This window comes from Aulonocara sp. 'chitande type north' Nkhata Bay, linkage group LG13, assembly GCF_057382095.1.
Source record: "Aulonocara sp. 'chitande type north' Nkhata Bay isolate Kocher_YH1m ecotype deep benthic linkage group LG13, A_spYH_male_GT1.1, whole genome shotgun sequence".
Lineage (NCBI taxonomy): Eukaryota > Metazoa > Chordata > Actinopteri > Cichliformes > Cichlidae > Aulonocara > Aulonocara sp. 'chitande type north' Nkhata Bay.
The window spans coordinates 1,201,360-1,216,527 of NC_141356.1; the positions used below are offsets into that span (position 1 = coordinate 1,201,360).

A 15,168-nucleotide genomic window follows, 5' to 3' on the forward strand; every position below is an offset into this window, starting at 1 on the left:
CAGTATAATATCAGCCTGATGTCTGAAGTTTAGTGTCAGCACAACTTTCACATCATATTCATCTCAACACAACTAAAACATGCTGACTGACCTCAGAGTTTCAAGTCCACATCCTGGACTCTCCAGAAAACCACACAGATGCTTCACTCCTGAATCCTGCAGCTTGTAGTTGTAGCTCAGGTCCAGCTCTCTCAGATGGGAGGGGTTGGACTTCAGCGCTGCTGCCAGATAATCACAGCTGATCTCTGACAAACCACAGCTCCACAATCTGTATAAAGAATGAAAGATGTAAGTTTATTAGACAAAGTGTGAGCTTGGAATCATTCAGTGTTTCATCATCTGTTCAGAGCTGAAGAAGGTTCAGAATGTAGAAGTTTAGAAAATGGAAACTCCAAACAGCTGAAGCCAACAGGAAGCAGCTTCAAACAAATACAAAAACTCTTGTTTTTCTAATTTTTCACATTAAAGTCGTACAGTTATCATAAAACCATGAAAAGACTTAAAAAGGGTTTATGCTACAGTTTTATCCAGCGTCATCTCCCTTCAGATTTATGATCGTCATGCATTATTGGTGATCAAATCTGCTATGGATAATTTTCAACAAAACAAGGTTGTTTTTCCAACGCAGCTTGAGCGTAGCACAGCACCCGGCTTATGTCCATTCTTGCTGATCAGCTCATTTTTTGCTTCAGAGGCCTCATTGGAGGAAGAGAGCTGGCTTTCTTGTGCTGCTTTGGAGAGAAGTGGATCTTCGGGGGCCTGTATTCCTGGGTTGCTGCCGGTAAAATAATCCTGAGACTTGCCAGACCTGGACCTGGACACAGCTTCGGACATCGGTCCCACACTGCTATCCATCATCAACAGTTCACTGAGGCAGGGTTGTGTTCCATCACATTTTAAACATGCTGAGGTAACTCCTCTTTTAAAAAAACAGAATCTAGATCCTAGCTCTACTAGTAATTATCGGCCTATTTTAAAATTGCCATTTATAAACAAATTACTAGAAACAATTGTAGAAAATCAGTTTAGGTCCTTACTATGCAGATTACAGATTTTTGACCCTTTCCAGTCTGGCTTTCAAAAGCAGCACTCCAACGCTCTCTTAATGGTCTATAATGATCTATCAAGGGCTTCTGATACAAGGGATTGTTCTGTGATCATTTTTCTTGATCAGACCTCTACATTGGAGAGACCAAACAGCCACTTCACAAGCGCATGGCACAACATAGAAGAGCCACCTCCACAGGACAAGACTCAGCAGTCCATCTGCATCTTAAGGATAAAAAACACTCTTTCGAGGATGCCAATGTTCACATTTTGGACAGTGAAAGAAGCCATCTATGGCCACTGTGAGCGACCATCTTTGAACAGAGGCAGTGGTTTAGGACACCAACTGTCTGCCATCTATAATCCAGTTTTGAGTTCCCTCCCCAGACGCCTTAACACCCACTCACATCCTGGGCCATCTGACCTCAGGAATTCGCATGATAAGGTGGAGCCAGGTTTCACAATGAGCTCACCCAAAACCCTGGCTGATTGGGACCCACACCCAGCACAACATCATATTTAAAATCATATTCATCTCAGCACAATTAAAACATGGTGACTGACCTCAGAGTTTCAAGTCCACTTCCTGGACTCTCCAGAAAACCACACAGCTGCTTCACTCCTGAATCCTTCAGGTTGTTTCTACTCAAGTCCAGCTCTTTCAGATGCGAGGATTTGTTCTTCAGTGCTGCTGCCAGATAATCACAGCACATCTCTGAAAAACCACAGTTCCTCAATCTGTATAAAGAAGGTTCAGAATGTAGAAATTTAGAAAATGGAAACTCCAAACAGCTGAAGCCAACAGGAAGCAGCTTCAAACAAACACAACAAGAAAAAAAATTGTGAATTTTTCGCTGTTTCACTGTTAGTGGGTTTAATCATTCCTGCTGCACTGTTTGTCCTTACTCTGACTCGTCACATGTTTGGAGGCATATTTGATGTTTGCTCTTCTGGAAAATATGGAATGGAGACACACTTCAGTCTTTATGGACCTGTTTCTGTACCTGCCACCTCCATTCTAGATGTTTGTACATCAGCTTATGAAATCCTGCCTGCTGTTGAAGTCTAGCATTACCCAGCAAGCCGTGCAGCAGTGTCAGTTTGTAAATGCGAAATAATTCCTGCTCCAAACTGTTTCTGTTTCACAGATTGCTGTGTCTTGTAACCCTTGACCTGCTAAAGCAAGTCAGCTGTGGATTATTTGTTGTTGTGTCTCTGAATTAGGAAAGGTCGGCAGGCTGCTTGCCGCCCTGTGGAGGGCTGCAGCCTAGTGTAGCCTAGAGTGTCACTGTTTGAAATGTGAACATTGTTCTGCTACAGTCAATGGACTAAACCAGAGAAGAAGAAAACAGACTTTACAATGAAGATCCTCAGTGTGGATCAGTATAATATCAGCCTTATGTCTGCAGTTTAGTGTCAGCACAACTTGAAAATCATATTCGTCTCAGCACCACTAAAACATGGTGACTGACCTCAGAGTTTCAAGTCCACATCCTGGACTCTCCAGAAAACCACATAGTTGCTTCACTCCTGAATCATTCAGGTTGTTTCCACTCACTTCCAGCTCTTTCAGATGCGAGGATTTGTACTTCAGTGCTGCTGCCAGATAATCACAGCACATCTCTGATAAACCACAGCTACTCAATCTGTATAAAGAAGGTTCAGAATGTAGAAATTTAGAAAATGGAAACTCCAAACAGCTGAAGCCAACAGGAAGCAGCTTCAAACAAACACAACAAGAAAATAAATTGTGAATTTTTCGCATTAAAGTCATACATTTCTAACAGGAGTATTTGAAGGACAGCATCAGTGATGATCAACTTCTGTTCAGTAAAAGAAAAAGCGAAGCTCTAAAGGGCTCAGCCTACATTTCCAAGAAACAAAGCTGATCGTGGAGACCTACCAGGTCAGCTGATCTGTGGACAGGACGAGCATCTTTAACTAAATTTGAAAGGTGATCAGTCTTTGGAAGCCTTTACTGTCTGATAGTAATGTTTAAACTATGACTCAGAGCAGGATTTGTATCATCATTTTGCTTTTCTTCAGTTATTATGTTTAGCTTCTGCTTCAGAGATATTCTCTGAGATATTCTCTGAAATGTTTCCCACTGTTGGAAAACTTCTCAGAGTTTCTTCATAAAGGAGATCTCCTGTGGTGTCCATCTGTGCACACAAAGTACTACCAAACTCATCTCCTACTGAACACACACACTTTGTAGGACTCATCAGTACTACTACAAAGGAACAGAGACACGCTTTAGTCTTTATGGACCTGTTTCTGTACCTGCCACCACCATTCTAGATGTTTGTACATCAGCTTATAAAATCCTGCCTGCTGTTGAAGTCTTTATTTGTTATTCTCCACCTGCTTCCCTGTCACGTTGTGGGTGTAGCTGCCTGAGCCCCGCCCACACAGAAGCTTCCAAACAGCAGACACAGCTTCCTCTCTGAAGCTAAACTTCTGCTTCATCTCCACCTCTTTTCTTCATCCTCCATTTCTCTTTTCTCTTCTTCAGTGTTCTGCAGCCATGGAGCCTTTCACAGCCGTTAACACCCATACCTGACCAACTAGCATTACCCAGCAAGCCGTGCAGCAGTGTCAGTTTGTAAATGCGAAATAATTCCTGCTCCAAACTGTTTCTGTTTCACAGATTGCTGTGTCCTGTAACCCTTGACCTGCTAAAGCAAGTCAGCTGTGGATTATTTGTTGTTGTGTCTCTGAATTAGGAAAGGTCGGCAGGCTGCTTGCCGCCCTGTGGAGGGCTGCAGCCTAGTGTAGCCTAGAGTGTCACTGTTTGAAATGTGAACATTGTTCTGCTACAGTCAATGGACTAAATCAGAGAAGAAGAAAACAGACTTTACAATGAAGATCCTCAGTGTGGATCAGTATATCAGCCTGATGTCTGCAGTTTAGGGTCAGGCACAACATCATATTTAAAATAATATTCATCTCAGCACAACTAAAACAAGGTGACTGACCTCAGAGTTTCAAGTCTACATCCTGGACTCTCCAGAAAACCACATAGTTGCTTCACTCCTGAATCCTGCAGATTGTTGCTACTCAGGTCCAGCTCTCTCAGATGGGAGGGGTTGGACTTCAGTGCTGATGCCAGATAATCACAGCTGATCTTTGACAGCCCACACCAAACCAATCTGTATAAAGATGGAAAGAAGTAAGTTTTAGTAGACAAAGTGTGTTCTTGAAACTATTTATTGTTTCATTATTTCATCTGCTCAGAGCTGAAGAAGGTTCAGAATGTAGAAGTTTAGAAACTCCAAACAGCTGAAGCCAACAGGAAACAGCTTCAAAAGAACACAACAAGAGAAAAAACTCTGAATTTTTCACATTAAAGTCGTACATTTCTAACAAGAGTATTTTAAAGGCGGCGTCACTGATGATTGTCTTCTGTTCAATTAAACGTTGGTTTTCCACATGGTAATGGTTTTAATGATGCACAAAAGACTGAGTGCAAAGAGCGAGTGAGGAGGATGACAGTGAGATGGTACAAGAGAATCAAGAACCTGGCGAGGAAATGAGCAGGAGCCTGTTGAACTGAAGCTTTCACAGAGACGTCTTTTACTGCACATAACCAGGACACAGACTCTTAATCCTGAAATTTGGATGACCTTTCTCTCTTTGTGTTCACAAATGATGCAATAACTTTGTGACTGTCCTGGAACTTTCAGCAGTATTGTTACATCCTTTTTCCACAGCTCTTATGACAGCAGTGTACATTCACTGCAGGCACAATCTGCCTCTGCTTCAGCACCGTTTATGATGCACAAACTGCAGGAACCAAACTCATTCTGGCTCATTTGAATTATGTCTGCATACAAAGACACTTTGAAACTCTCATCAGTATGTTTCCTGGCCTACTAGGAGGGATCAAACTCTGGATCTTTTTTCTGGATCAGTTAAGGATGCTTTTCCATCCGAAGAAAGACCAGCACCATACTTGTTGTGCATAAAAGGTGGGAACATCAGCGCTGCCACATGGGCACAACACTGCATGAACAAGGACTCAGTACTTCCAATAAAGGACTAGGACAAAGAACAGGTGAGTGAGAAGACCCTGTTGGTATGGACGGACCATCAGGGGCTCCAAGACTAAGGAACAGAGACATCCATGTACCAGCTGAGGATGCTGCAGTGATCCTGGAAGCTCAGTCCAATCTGAGGCCGTACCGTGTAAACTACGTGAACCACAGTTTCTTCACAGACTTTAGCCAAGTGAACATCTGGAGATCCAACAGTGCACGAGCTGCAAGCGATCAGCTGTTTTCTCATATACACAGATTCTCTCATCAGCTGCTGTGATGTGCATGCACTTCTCAAATCTGCTTGAGCAGCAGTATATCCTTGATGTTGTTCCTTTCTAACCAAAGATATGGGACTGAGCTCCACTGAGCTAGTTCTACTTTCATTCAGATATAAACTGCTACAGTCTGCTGCTCATTTCTTTGCTACCATCACAGGAGCTCTTTATTCTGTTCTTCACTCTTATTGGTTCTTTGTGTGCTTGTTTTTAGAATAGTAGTCAGTCTTATTGTTCAAAGAAGGCAGTCAGTTGTAACTAAATGTAGCTGCTACAAGTAGTTTTTTAAAACTTTATATTTATTGGGTATTTTTTTCCTGGAAAGTGGCCGCCGACCCCGAATCAGATGTGGATGAGGCGGTGTTGTGGGAATCGTCAAATCCGAGCCTCCAGAGTGTGAGGACAATGGCTGGAAAGCCTCAGCTGAGCCTCTAGGGGGGTCAGGTTGGATCCTGGCAGCCCTCACCCTGGGTGCTGGGACAGGCACAGGAGCAAACTGGACACCGGTCACCCCCACCCGAGGGACAGGAACGGCTGCAGGAGTAGGCTGGGTCACAGCTGCCCTCGCCCTGGGAGCTAGCAAAGGAATGGGTGATGGCTGTGCGTCAGCAGCACCGTCCAGAGGAATTGGTACCGGTGCGGGGACGTGCTGAGCCCTAGCTGCTCGAGGAGCTGTTGCAGGGACAGGCTGAGCCTTTGCTGCCTTCACCTGAGAAGGTGAAACAGGTGAAGGTGAAGGCAGAATCTGAGCCGCTGTGCTAGCAGGAAAAGTCTGAGCAATGGGTGTGGAAATAATGACTGGATGAGTGATACTGACAGGTTTAGAGGTGTGAATATTTTTAATAATGGCCTGGGATGATGAAACAGTTTCTTCGGCGGCAGAATGGTGAGTATTAATTGGATAGTCCAGAATGTAATCACAAAACACAGTCTTTTGATTAGGTAGATGGTGAAAAGTCTCTGGCTTGCAGTGAGGAGTAAGAAAGGGAAAGTACTGCCTCCTGCCACTCGAAAATGTCTGAGTCCACTGGGTCACAGACGTGTCTTCGTGGCACGGGTCTTGTCATTCTGTCAGGGATGTGTGTGGATGAGAGGAAGAGATAACCCAAATGCAGGACTCACGGTGAGAGTTGGAGTTTATTATAATGACGGGACGAGCAGAACGTATGATGGCTGAACTGACTGAAAGACTGGCTGGCTGAACTGAGTACACACATGCTGAGTAGACAACATCAATGACAAAACGCTGGACCGAGAGAAACTGAGGGTTTAAATACAGGCTGGATGGTGAGTGATTAGAAACTGGTGAGTAAATGGCTGAACTTAATCTGAGTAAAGACACATGGAAACAACTGGAACAGCAAAACAGGAAATGAGAACGAGTGACAAAATAAACTGAACATGAACAAACTGAAAACACTGGTTGAGCCACCCAGGAACCCTGACAGTCGTTCCATAGTATGAATTTCGTGTATTATTTCTGTCCAGTCAGAAACAGTTGGTGGTTCCTCATTCAGCCATTTATGTGTTATAGCTTTCTTGCTGGCTGCCTGTAGTATCTGTAGCAGTTATCTATCCCGTTTCTTCAATCTGGTTGGTATATTGCCTAAACAAAAAGACACTGAAACTCCGTTCAAGCTGTGACCCAATTATCTGCTTAGTGTGTTCAATCACAACTGACCAGTAGGGGGAGATTTTAGAACACTCCCAAAAGACATGGAAATGGCCTGCCAAAGTATATCCACATCTCCTCCAACATTTCCCTTGGTCAACATTTTTGCTTTGGAGTTCTTTAATCTTAGGTGTGATTAAAAAACAAAACAAACCTCATAGTTTTTTTCCAAGTGAATTCTGTCCATAGTTCTAAACTTAATGTAGGTGGTAGACAACAGTTTCCTTTCTTTTTGTAGTGCTGAGTAGATCATGGAAATTAGTTGTTTTTTTTTAGCAGTTTCCCTTTGCATATATGTATAAAAATGTGGACTAGAGATCTTCCCTCCTTATGCTGGGCTCACACTGTGCGATTTTTGGCCCATTTTGAGCCAATTTTTGAGTCGTGCGACTGTTTTGGTGATCAGCCTGATTCTGGCCTTCATCGTGCGTCGTGCATCTGTAACAGTGTTTATGTGGTGTTAAATACCACTTGCAACAAATGTCAGTGTAATGGGGAAACAACGCCCCCCCCCCTTGGTGTGGCTGGCTGCATTAATCGCTGCCAGTCTGCCGTAGCCATACGAGAGGTGAGTTGTATTGTTCCGCCCACGATATAGCTAAGTAGTACAGCACATAAAACATGTTTGATTAGCTGATGGGCACCAAGTGTAATAAGTGCTTAGTGGACACATGTCCAACACCAGTTTATGTACTTTCATTTGTTTATTATTGTGTAAAACTGTATGCTAAAGTGGAATGCTAATGGGATGTTCTGCCCTAGTGTGCTGTGCGGAGTGGTGTGTGGTGAGCCTGTCCACTGATAAAACACCGTTGTTTCCATTCAGGCAATAAAGTGGCAACGATCGATAAGAGACTCCTTGTCTTCTTCAACACAACGCAGAGTCGAGGAGTCTGCTTGGGCCGAACTGTTGCAGCGGGATGAAGCAGAAACCGGTTACACGTCGTGTAGTATACGTGGGGTAACGAGAAGCAATTAACACCTCACGACCAGCTCCCGATCATAAATCACTTGGTCGTGAGGGTGTCACCACAGCCGCTCACACTGCGCACGCGCAAACACATAAACGTCGGTGAAAAAGATGGAGTAGCACAGCAGTGCAACGTGTGATCTGAACACAAGGGATGGAGGCACTTGTAGAACTCATCCGAGCCTTTTCGATGTGGCCTCACAAAATTATCACGACTGCAACAACCGTGAAAATAGTTGGATTTACACTGCTGCTCAATCACAGCTGCCTGATCAATGTTTTTCATTAGCTATTTAGCAAAGTTGATGGCGGTGGTGTGCGTGTCTGTGTGACAGAGAGGGAGAGCGAGCGACAGAATTTCTGTTATAACTTTTATTTTATGGAGGCACAGTGTGAGCACTCGGGTCAATCAGAGCATCGGGCCGTATAGTGTGAGACCTGCATCGTGACCTACGAACTTCTAACCCCTGCGAGTCAATTGTACAGTTTGAGCAGGAGCTGAATAACGCGACTGAAAAAAATCGCACAGTGTCTGCTCAGCTTTAGACAACAATCTCCATATTAAAATGCAATTTTAATTGGAGATATCTAAAAAAAATAAATAAATAAAAATCACCTCTCCTCAAGATGTAATTGACTGACATTTGTTGGAAGGTATCTAAACCTTTTTCAGATGATATTTTCCGGTATGCAGTGATACCTAGGTTGCACCAGTTTTTAAACCTACTGTCAATATTTGCTGGGGTGAATGCTGTGTCATATGCTGGCCACCATAGTATTCTCGTGTCTCTTTCTAAGATTTTATCTTTAAGTTCCCAAAACCAGATATTTTGGTACTTTTATGCAGTAGGATACTAGCTGGAAGAGGGACATGAATTTCCACCTGGTCTATTTTTTTCCATCTGGTGTCACATGTTGGGTTGCACCATGCAATCAGGACTCTGAGCTGTGTAGCTTTATAAGTTTTCTAGACATGCCTCCTTTATTTCTAGGTAACTCTAATGTCTCATACTTTATTCTATTCTCCCCCCACCTCGACGGGCAATGCCAGGAATAAATAAAGCAGTTTAGGTAGTACCGTCATTTTTATTAATTCAATCCTGTTATGCATATTCATTGGCAGTAGCAACCATCTGTCAAAATCTGCTTTTTTTATTTTTATTAAAGATTGATTTATTGCCTTTCCAACAGCATTTTAACCAGCAGGAAGAGAGAGTTCAAATAAAATAGAGGAGGAAATTAATAAAAAAATTTGAGTGTATAATAGTAATGTATGTACATCGTATATGAACAGTGTTAGGGAAACGCATAGATATAGTTATATATACTCTCCCATGTAGATCATTCAGATATTATTACAGAAAAAAAAAATATATATATATATAGATAAATAAAACAAAGGTATAACATAGTGAGACATTAGGTTTAAGTGCATTATTCCAGGGCTTCGGGCTGAAGTTTAGTCCAAGGGTGTCAAGTTAGTTAGAGAGGCATCCGAGCTAGCGGTTGCAACGATAAGCTGTGTCCTCTTCAGTTCCAGTCCATTTAATTTCACATCTCTTCTCCTGTCCTTCTATTTAGCAGTCCAGCACTCGCATGCCCCCCAGGTTCTCTTTAACAGCTGCAACACTACTTCTGCCATACAGGTTAAATGGATAGAGTCATTTCTGTTCACTATCGATCATCTCCTCACTTTCCAAGAATAACAAAAAATTTCCCCACATTTTTTTAAAGGAAGCATGTTTACCCTTTATCATAGACGTAAGTTCTCCAAAGCAAGGGATTTTGACAGTGTCAATAACCAAGTTCTCGAGTGTGGTCTACTAATGGATCTCCATGATTTGGCTATGCTATATTTCGCCTGTAACAGGCAGAAGATTGTGGTTTTTTAGTTAACTTTGCTCAGCTGGATTTCAGCGGGGAAAATTCCTAGGATGCATAGTTTAGGACATAGATTGAGCTTGACACTTGTAATATGTGCAATTAAATCTAAAACTTCTTTCCAAAACTTTTGGATTTCTGAGCATTCCCACAGGCAATGCATCAGTGTGCCTTTTCCCCCACATTTAACACATATGTCCGGAGTTTTGGGGTCGAATTTGTTTAATAATGTTGGGGTGATATATGTTCTCAATAACCATTTATACTGGATTAGTTTAAATTGGGTGTTTATAGATTGTGTTTGGGCTTTCAAGCAAGCTTTTTGCCATTCCTCTGTAGTTATTCTACACTCTAAGTCTTGACACCATGCAAGTCTTTCTTTTTCTGAGAACGTTTGAGAGCCATCTCTGAGGTTGCTGTAGAAACGGGATATTAAACCCTTCTTCAGCTGATGGTTTATTGCTATGTCCTCTAATGAGTTTAGAGTGGGCAATGTTAGGGATTTTTGAGTTTTTGAAATGAAGCTTCTGATTTGAAGAAATTTGAAAAAATGTTTGGTTGGAATGCCAAATTTCTGTGTCAAGCCATTAAAACATAGTAGGGTGTCCTTGTCAAATAGGTCTGCAACTTTGCACAGGCCTCTGACGGCCCACATTTTAAAGCCCAAATCTTTCCAACCGGGTTTAAAGGCCCTATTGCCCCAGATAGGTGAGAATTGGGATAGTGCTGGGGTTTCATTTTTAAACTCAAGTGCGTCGAACCACACACGGATGGTATTTTTAACAAAGAGGTTTGATGTATCTTTCATCAGATCTTTATACTTTGCAGAGTACAGGTAAGTGCTGAGTGGTAAGGGGGTAGTACTTGTCCTTTCTAAATTTACCCAGGGTAAGGTTGTTGTTGAAAACCAGCATGAGGCCGCAGAGAGATGGGCAGCCCAGTAGTACCATTTGAGGTTTGGAACACAAAGACCTCCCCTGTCGTATGGGAGATATAGTAGCGAGAGGTGCAGTCTGGCTCGTCTGTTATTCCAAATGAATTTAATGAATATTGTTTTTGCCTTTGTGAAGAAGTCATCTGGAGGGTTGAGAGGAATAACTTGGAAGAGATATAAAAATTTTGGAAGAACGTTCATTTTGAGAATATTTACACGTCCAATCAACGAGATTGGTAGCATAGACCATCTATTGATTAAGTCAACAACAGAGTTGATAGTAGGAGAGTAATTTGCATCTACCAAATCATAAATTTTTGGAGTGATTTTTATACCTAGATAGGTAAGACTGTCTCTGGCAACTTGAAACATTGTTTGAATAGGTGGTTTAATTCTTTCAGAATGTTTAAAGAAGAGGATGGCCGACTTGGATTCATTAATTTTATAACCGGAGATATTGCCAAAGAAGTTAATTGTTTTGAGTAGCTGGGGAATTGAGCTCTCTAATTTGGACAGCATTAAGATAATGTCATCTGCGAATAATCCAATTTTGGACTCAATATTATTTGTTCTAATGCCAGAGATATTTTGATTGTTCCTTATCGCAATAGCCAGTGGTTCTATTGCTAGGACGAAAAGAAAAGGCGAAAGGGGACAGCCTTGACGCGTACCTCTACCTAGATAGAATGGTCCAGATATGATGTTGTTAGTTCTAACTGAGGCTATAGGTTTATTATATAATATTTTGACCCAGGTCATGAAATAAAGCCAAATTGAGACAGTACCTTATAGAGATAATTATGTTCGACCCTATCGAAAGCTTTTTCTGCATCCAAGGAGAGCAGAGCCATGTCTGGATGTTCTGAGTTTGAGTAAAGTACATTCAGTACTCTGCGAATACCATGCTGCGCTTGCCGGCCTTTTATAAAACCATTCTGGTCAGTATCAGCGAGAAGATGAAGGTACCGTTCAAGTCTGTTTGCCAGTACTTTACTTATTATCTTGGCGTCAGAGTTTATTAATGAGATTGGTCTATAAGATTCACATTTTGTAGGCGGTTTCCCAGGCTTAGGGAATACCGTTATGAGTGCATTACGCAAGGAGGGGGGAAGCTCTTTTAAATCATAACTTTCCGCTAGCATGTCGTATAGAGGGCGTACTAATTTGTCTTTAAATATTTTGAAAAGGTCTAGTGGGATTCCATCTGGGCTGGGAGTTTTTCCCATTTTTAATTTATCAATTGCAATCGACAGTTCACTCATAGATAACTGAGAGTCTAGTTCACATCGAGCTTCTTCAGACAGTGAAGGGGTGCTTATTGAGTCAAAGAAGGATTCTAGTGATTCTTGAGTCGCATCTCCTGTTGAGGTATATATTGTGAGTAGTAGAGTTCAAAGAGTTCATTTATTCTGTAAGGATCTGTGGTGTTTTCGTCTGCAGTTCTAATTTCATTTATTGTTTGTTCGTTCAGTAGCGTTTTTATGCGCCATGCCAAAAGTTTTCCTGCCTTTTCCCCCTGGTCATAGTAGGTCTGTCTCAGTCTAAATAGTCCTGCTGAGGCTTTCTCAGTAGTTAATTTATCATATTTTGAGCAGTTCAACCCCTAAATATTTAATTAAGTTCGTATTCCAACTACCCTTTAGGAGTTTACAAATATATTTGTTTGGTTTATATTTAGAGATAAGAAATTGAGTTTTGTGAAGGTTTAATTTGTACCCAGAATATGAGCCAAACATATTGAGCAAAGATAGTAATATTGGTAGGCTAATAGTGCGTTTAGTAACAGTCACAAGGACATCATCTGCATATAAACAAACCTTGTACTCTTTGCCATTGATGATAACACCTGTAACTTCCTCGCATTCTCAATGGCCTGTGCCAATGGATAAATAAACAGTGCAAATAGAGCAGGGCTAAGAGGACAGCCCTGTCTATATCCTCTTTTAAGAACTAAGTCTGAGAGGTCCCCATTAACGTTTATCCTTTTATAAGGAGAATTATACAAGGACCTCAAACAACTAATCATCTGGTTATTAAAACCAAGGTGTTTTAGAACCCAACATAAAACTCCCATCTGACGGAGTCAAAGGCTTTTTCAGCGTCAAGGCTAAGAACTACCATCTCTATGTTTTTGATATCATTTATTTGATGAAGTGCCCGTCTTATGTTATCATGTGTTTGTCTATTCTTTACAAATCCTCTCTGACCAGTATCAAAAGTTCAGGGAGTATAGGTTCAAGTCACTTGGCCAATATTGTTGCAAATATTCTATAGTTTATATTTAATACTGAGTCTGTAGGAGCTATATTTGGTTTTGTCTTTTCCAGACTTTGGTATTACAGAGATGAGAGCTTGTCTCCATAATACTGTTATTTTGCCCCCCCCCAAAGATATAATTAAAACAGGATTTCAGTAACGGTGTAAAAGTATGTTTACAATTTTTTCCCTAAAGGGAAACCATCTGTGCCTGGCATTTTATTCTTCTTCAACTTTGATATAGTTTTATTAATTTCTTCCTCTGTTATTTGTTGTTTAAATACCTTATTTTGTTCTGTCCCAATAGAAGGTAAATCTAGAGAGGCCAAGAAGTTATCTACAATTGTTAAATCTGTTGCTGGGGGCTGGTTATATAAATTTGAGTAATACGCAACAAAGGATTTTTGTATGTCTTCCAGGTTATATTGTATCTTATTGGTCTGTGGGTTCTTTATTTTGTGTATATACCTGTCGCCTTGCTGTTTACGTGTCTTTCAGGCAAGAAATTTCTTAGCTTTGGGGCCATTTTCATATTAGGTCTGCTTAATAAATCTATCTTTGTTTTCCATTTGGTTCTCATACAATTCGTTAAGGACCTGCCTTCTAAGTAATAGCTGTGTCCGAGTATCTTCATTATTATTTTTCATGTATTCGTCTTCTAACCATCTGAGTTTCATGACTGCCTCCTCAATTTGTCTCTCTTTTCCCTTTTTCTTAATAGGTGACCACATTAAAAATTTACCTCTGAGAACTGCCTTAGCAGCATCCCATAACACAGCGGTCCCCAACCTTTTTTGCACCACGGACCGGTTTATGCCCGACATTATTTTCACGGACCGGCCTTTAAGGTGTCGCGGATAAATGCAACAAAATAAAACTAGTACCGGTACCGAAAAAAAGAAGATTTATTCATAACACACGTGAAAAGACCCAGGAAAACAGAGTAAATGATAAAAACGATAACAAAATAACGCTGAAAACCGATAAAAACCCTGAAAAAAATACATTTCACACCTGAGCCTCAACTCTCGCGGCCCGGTACCAAATGAATCACGGACCGGTGCCGGTCCGAGGCCCGGGGGTTGGGGACCGCTGCCATAACACACTGGGTGAAATGTCTCCATTGTTATTATCATTCATATAGTTTTTAAATTCATTTTCTACAGATTTACAGAACTGAGTTTCATTGAGAAGGCTGGAGTTAAATGGTAAATGGTAAATGGCCTGTATTTATATAGCGCTTTACTGGTCCCTAAGGACCCCAAAGCGCTTTACATATCCAGTCATCCACCCATTCACACACACATTCACACACTGGTGATGGCAGCTACATTGTAGCCACAGCCACCCTGGGGCGCACTGACAGAGGCGAGGCTGCCGGACACTGGCGCCACCGGGCCCTCTGACCACCACCAGTAGGCAACGGGTGAAGTGTCTTGCCCAAGGACACAACGACCAAGACTGTCCAAAGGGTCGCTTTACGCCTAGTGTCCAAGTGTAATGTCAAATAAACTCCAGCATGATCTGAAATGTCTCTTACTCCTATATCACAATCAATAACCCTGTGTCTGTCTGAGTTGAGCATGAAAAAGTAGTCCAGTCTAGAAAACATCGAATGAGAGTGAGAAAAAAAAGAAAAACGTCTTTGGATGAAGATCTCCCCATACATCCACCATGCCTAGTTCTTTAAGCAATTTATTTACTTGATTTGCTTCAGGTAATATCTTTTTTGTTCCTGTTGAAGAGTCTAATGGTGGATTAAGGTGAATGTTCCAGTCACCCCCACATATTATCACCCCAGATACTTCTGCACATATTAAATCAAAAACTCTTTTAATCAATTGCCTGTCTCTTCCTAGCGGTCTGTAAACATTTAACAGTGTAACCTCTTTATGGTTAATAAAACCCTTCACTAATAGGTACCAGTTTGATCAACTAGTCCCTGAATGCAATTGACACCCTCTTCTTGACGAGAAGCAGACTTTAAAATTGACATTGGGACATCAGTGGTTCGCACTAAAGCAAGAACACCACCATTATTTCATGCGGCTACCATATCGGCGCCAGCTGTGGTCTCAAGGCTGGAGCTGAAC

At 41.5% G+C, this 15,168-nt stretch overlaps 1 protein-coding gene across 2 annotated transcripts in view; it reads right to left on the reverse strand.

Annotated features, from left to right (window-relative positions):
- Window positions 1-72: 72 nt before the first annotated feature.
- LOC147315412 (protein NLRC3-like) overlaps window positions 73-15,168 on the reverse strand; it is a 32,975-nt gene continuing 17,879 nt past the window's right edge. Inside the window, exons 6-7 of one of the 2 annotated variants that reach the window (XM_086258208.1) lie at window positions 4,026-4,199; window positions 73-268 (exon numbers count right to left, since the gene is read on the reverse strand). In XM_086258208.1, coding sequence (XP_086114334.1) covers window positions 73-268; window positions 4,026-4,199 — 370 coding nt within the window. The remainder of the gene's footprint in view (window positions 269-4,025; window positions 4,200-15,168) is intronic. The other variant, XM_086258209.1, reaches the window with a different exon arrangement.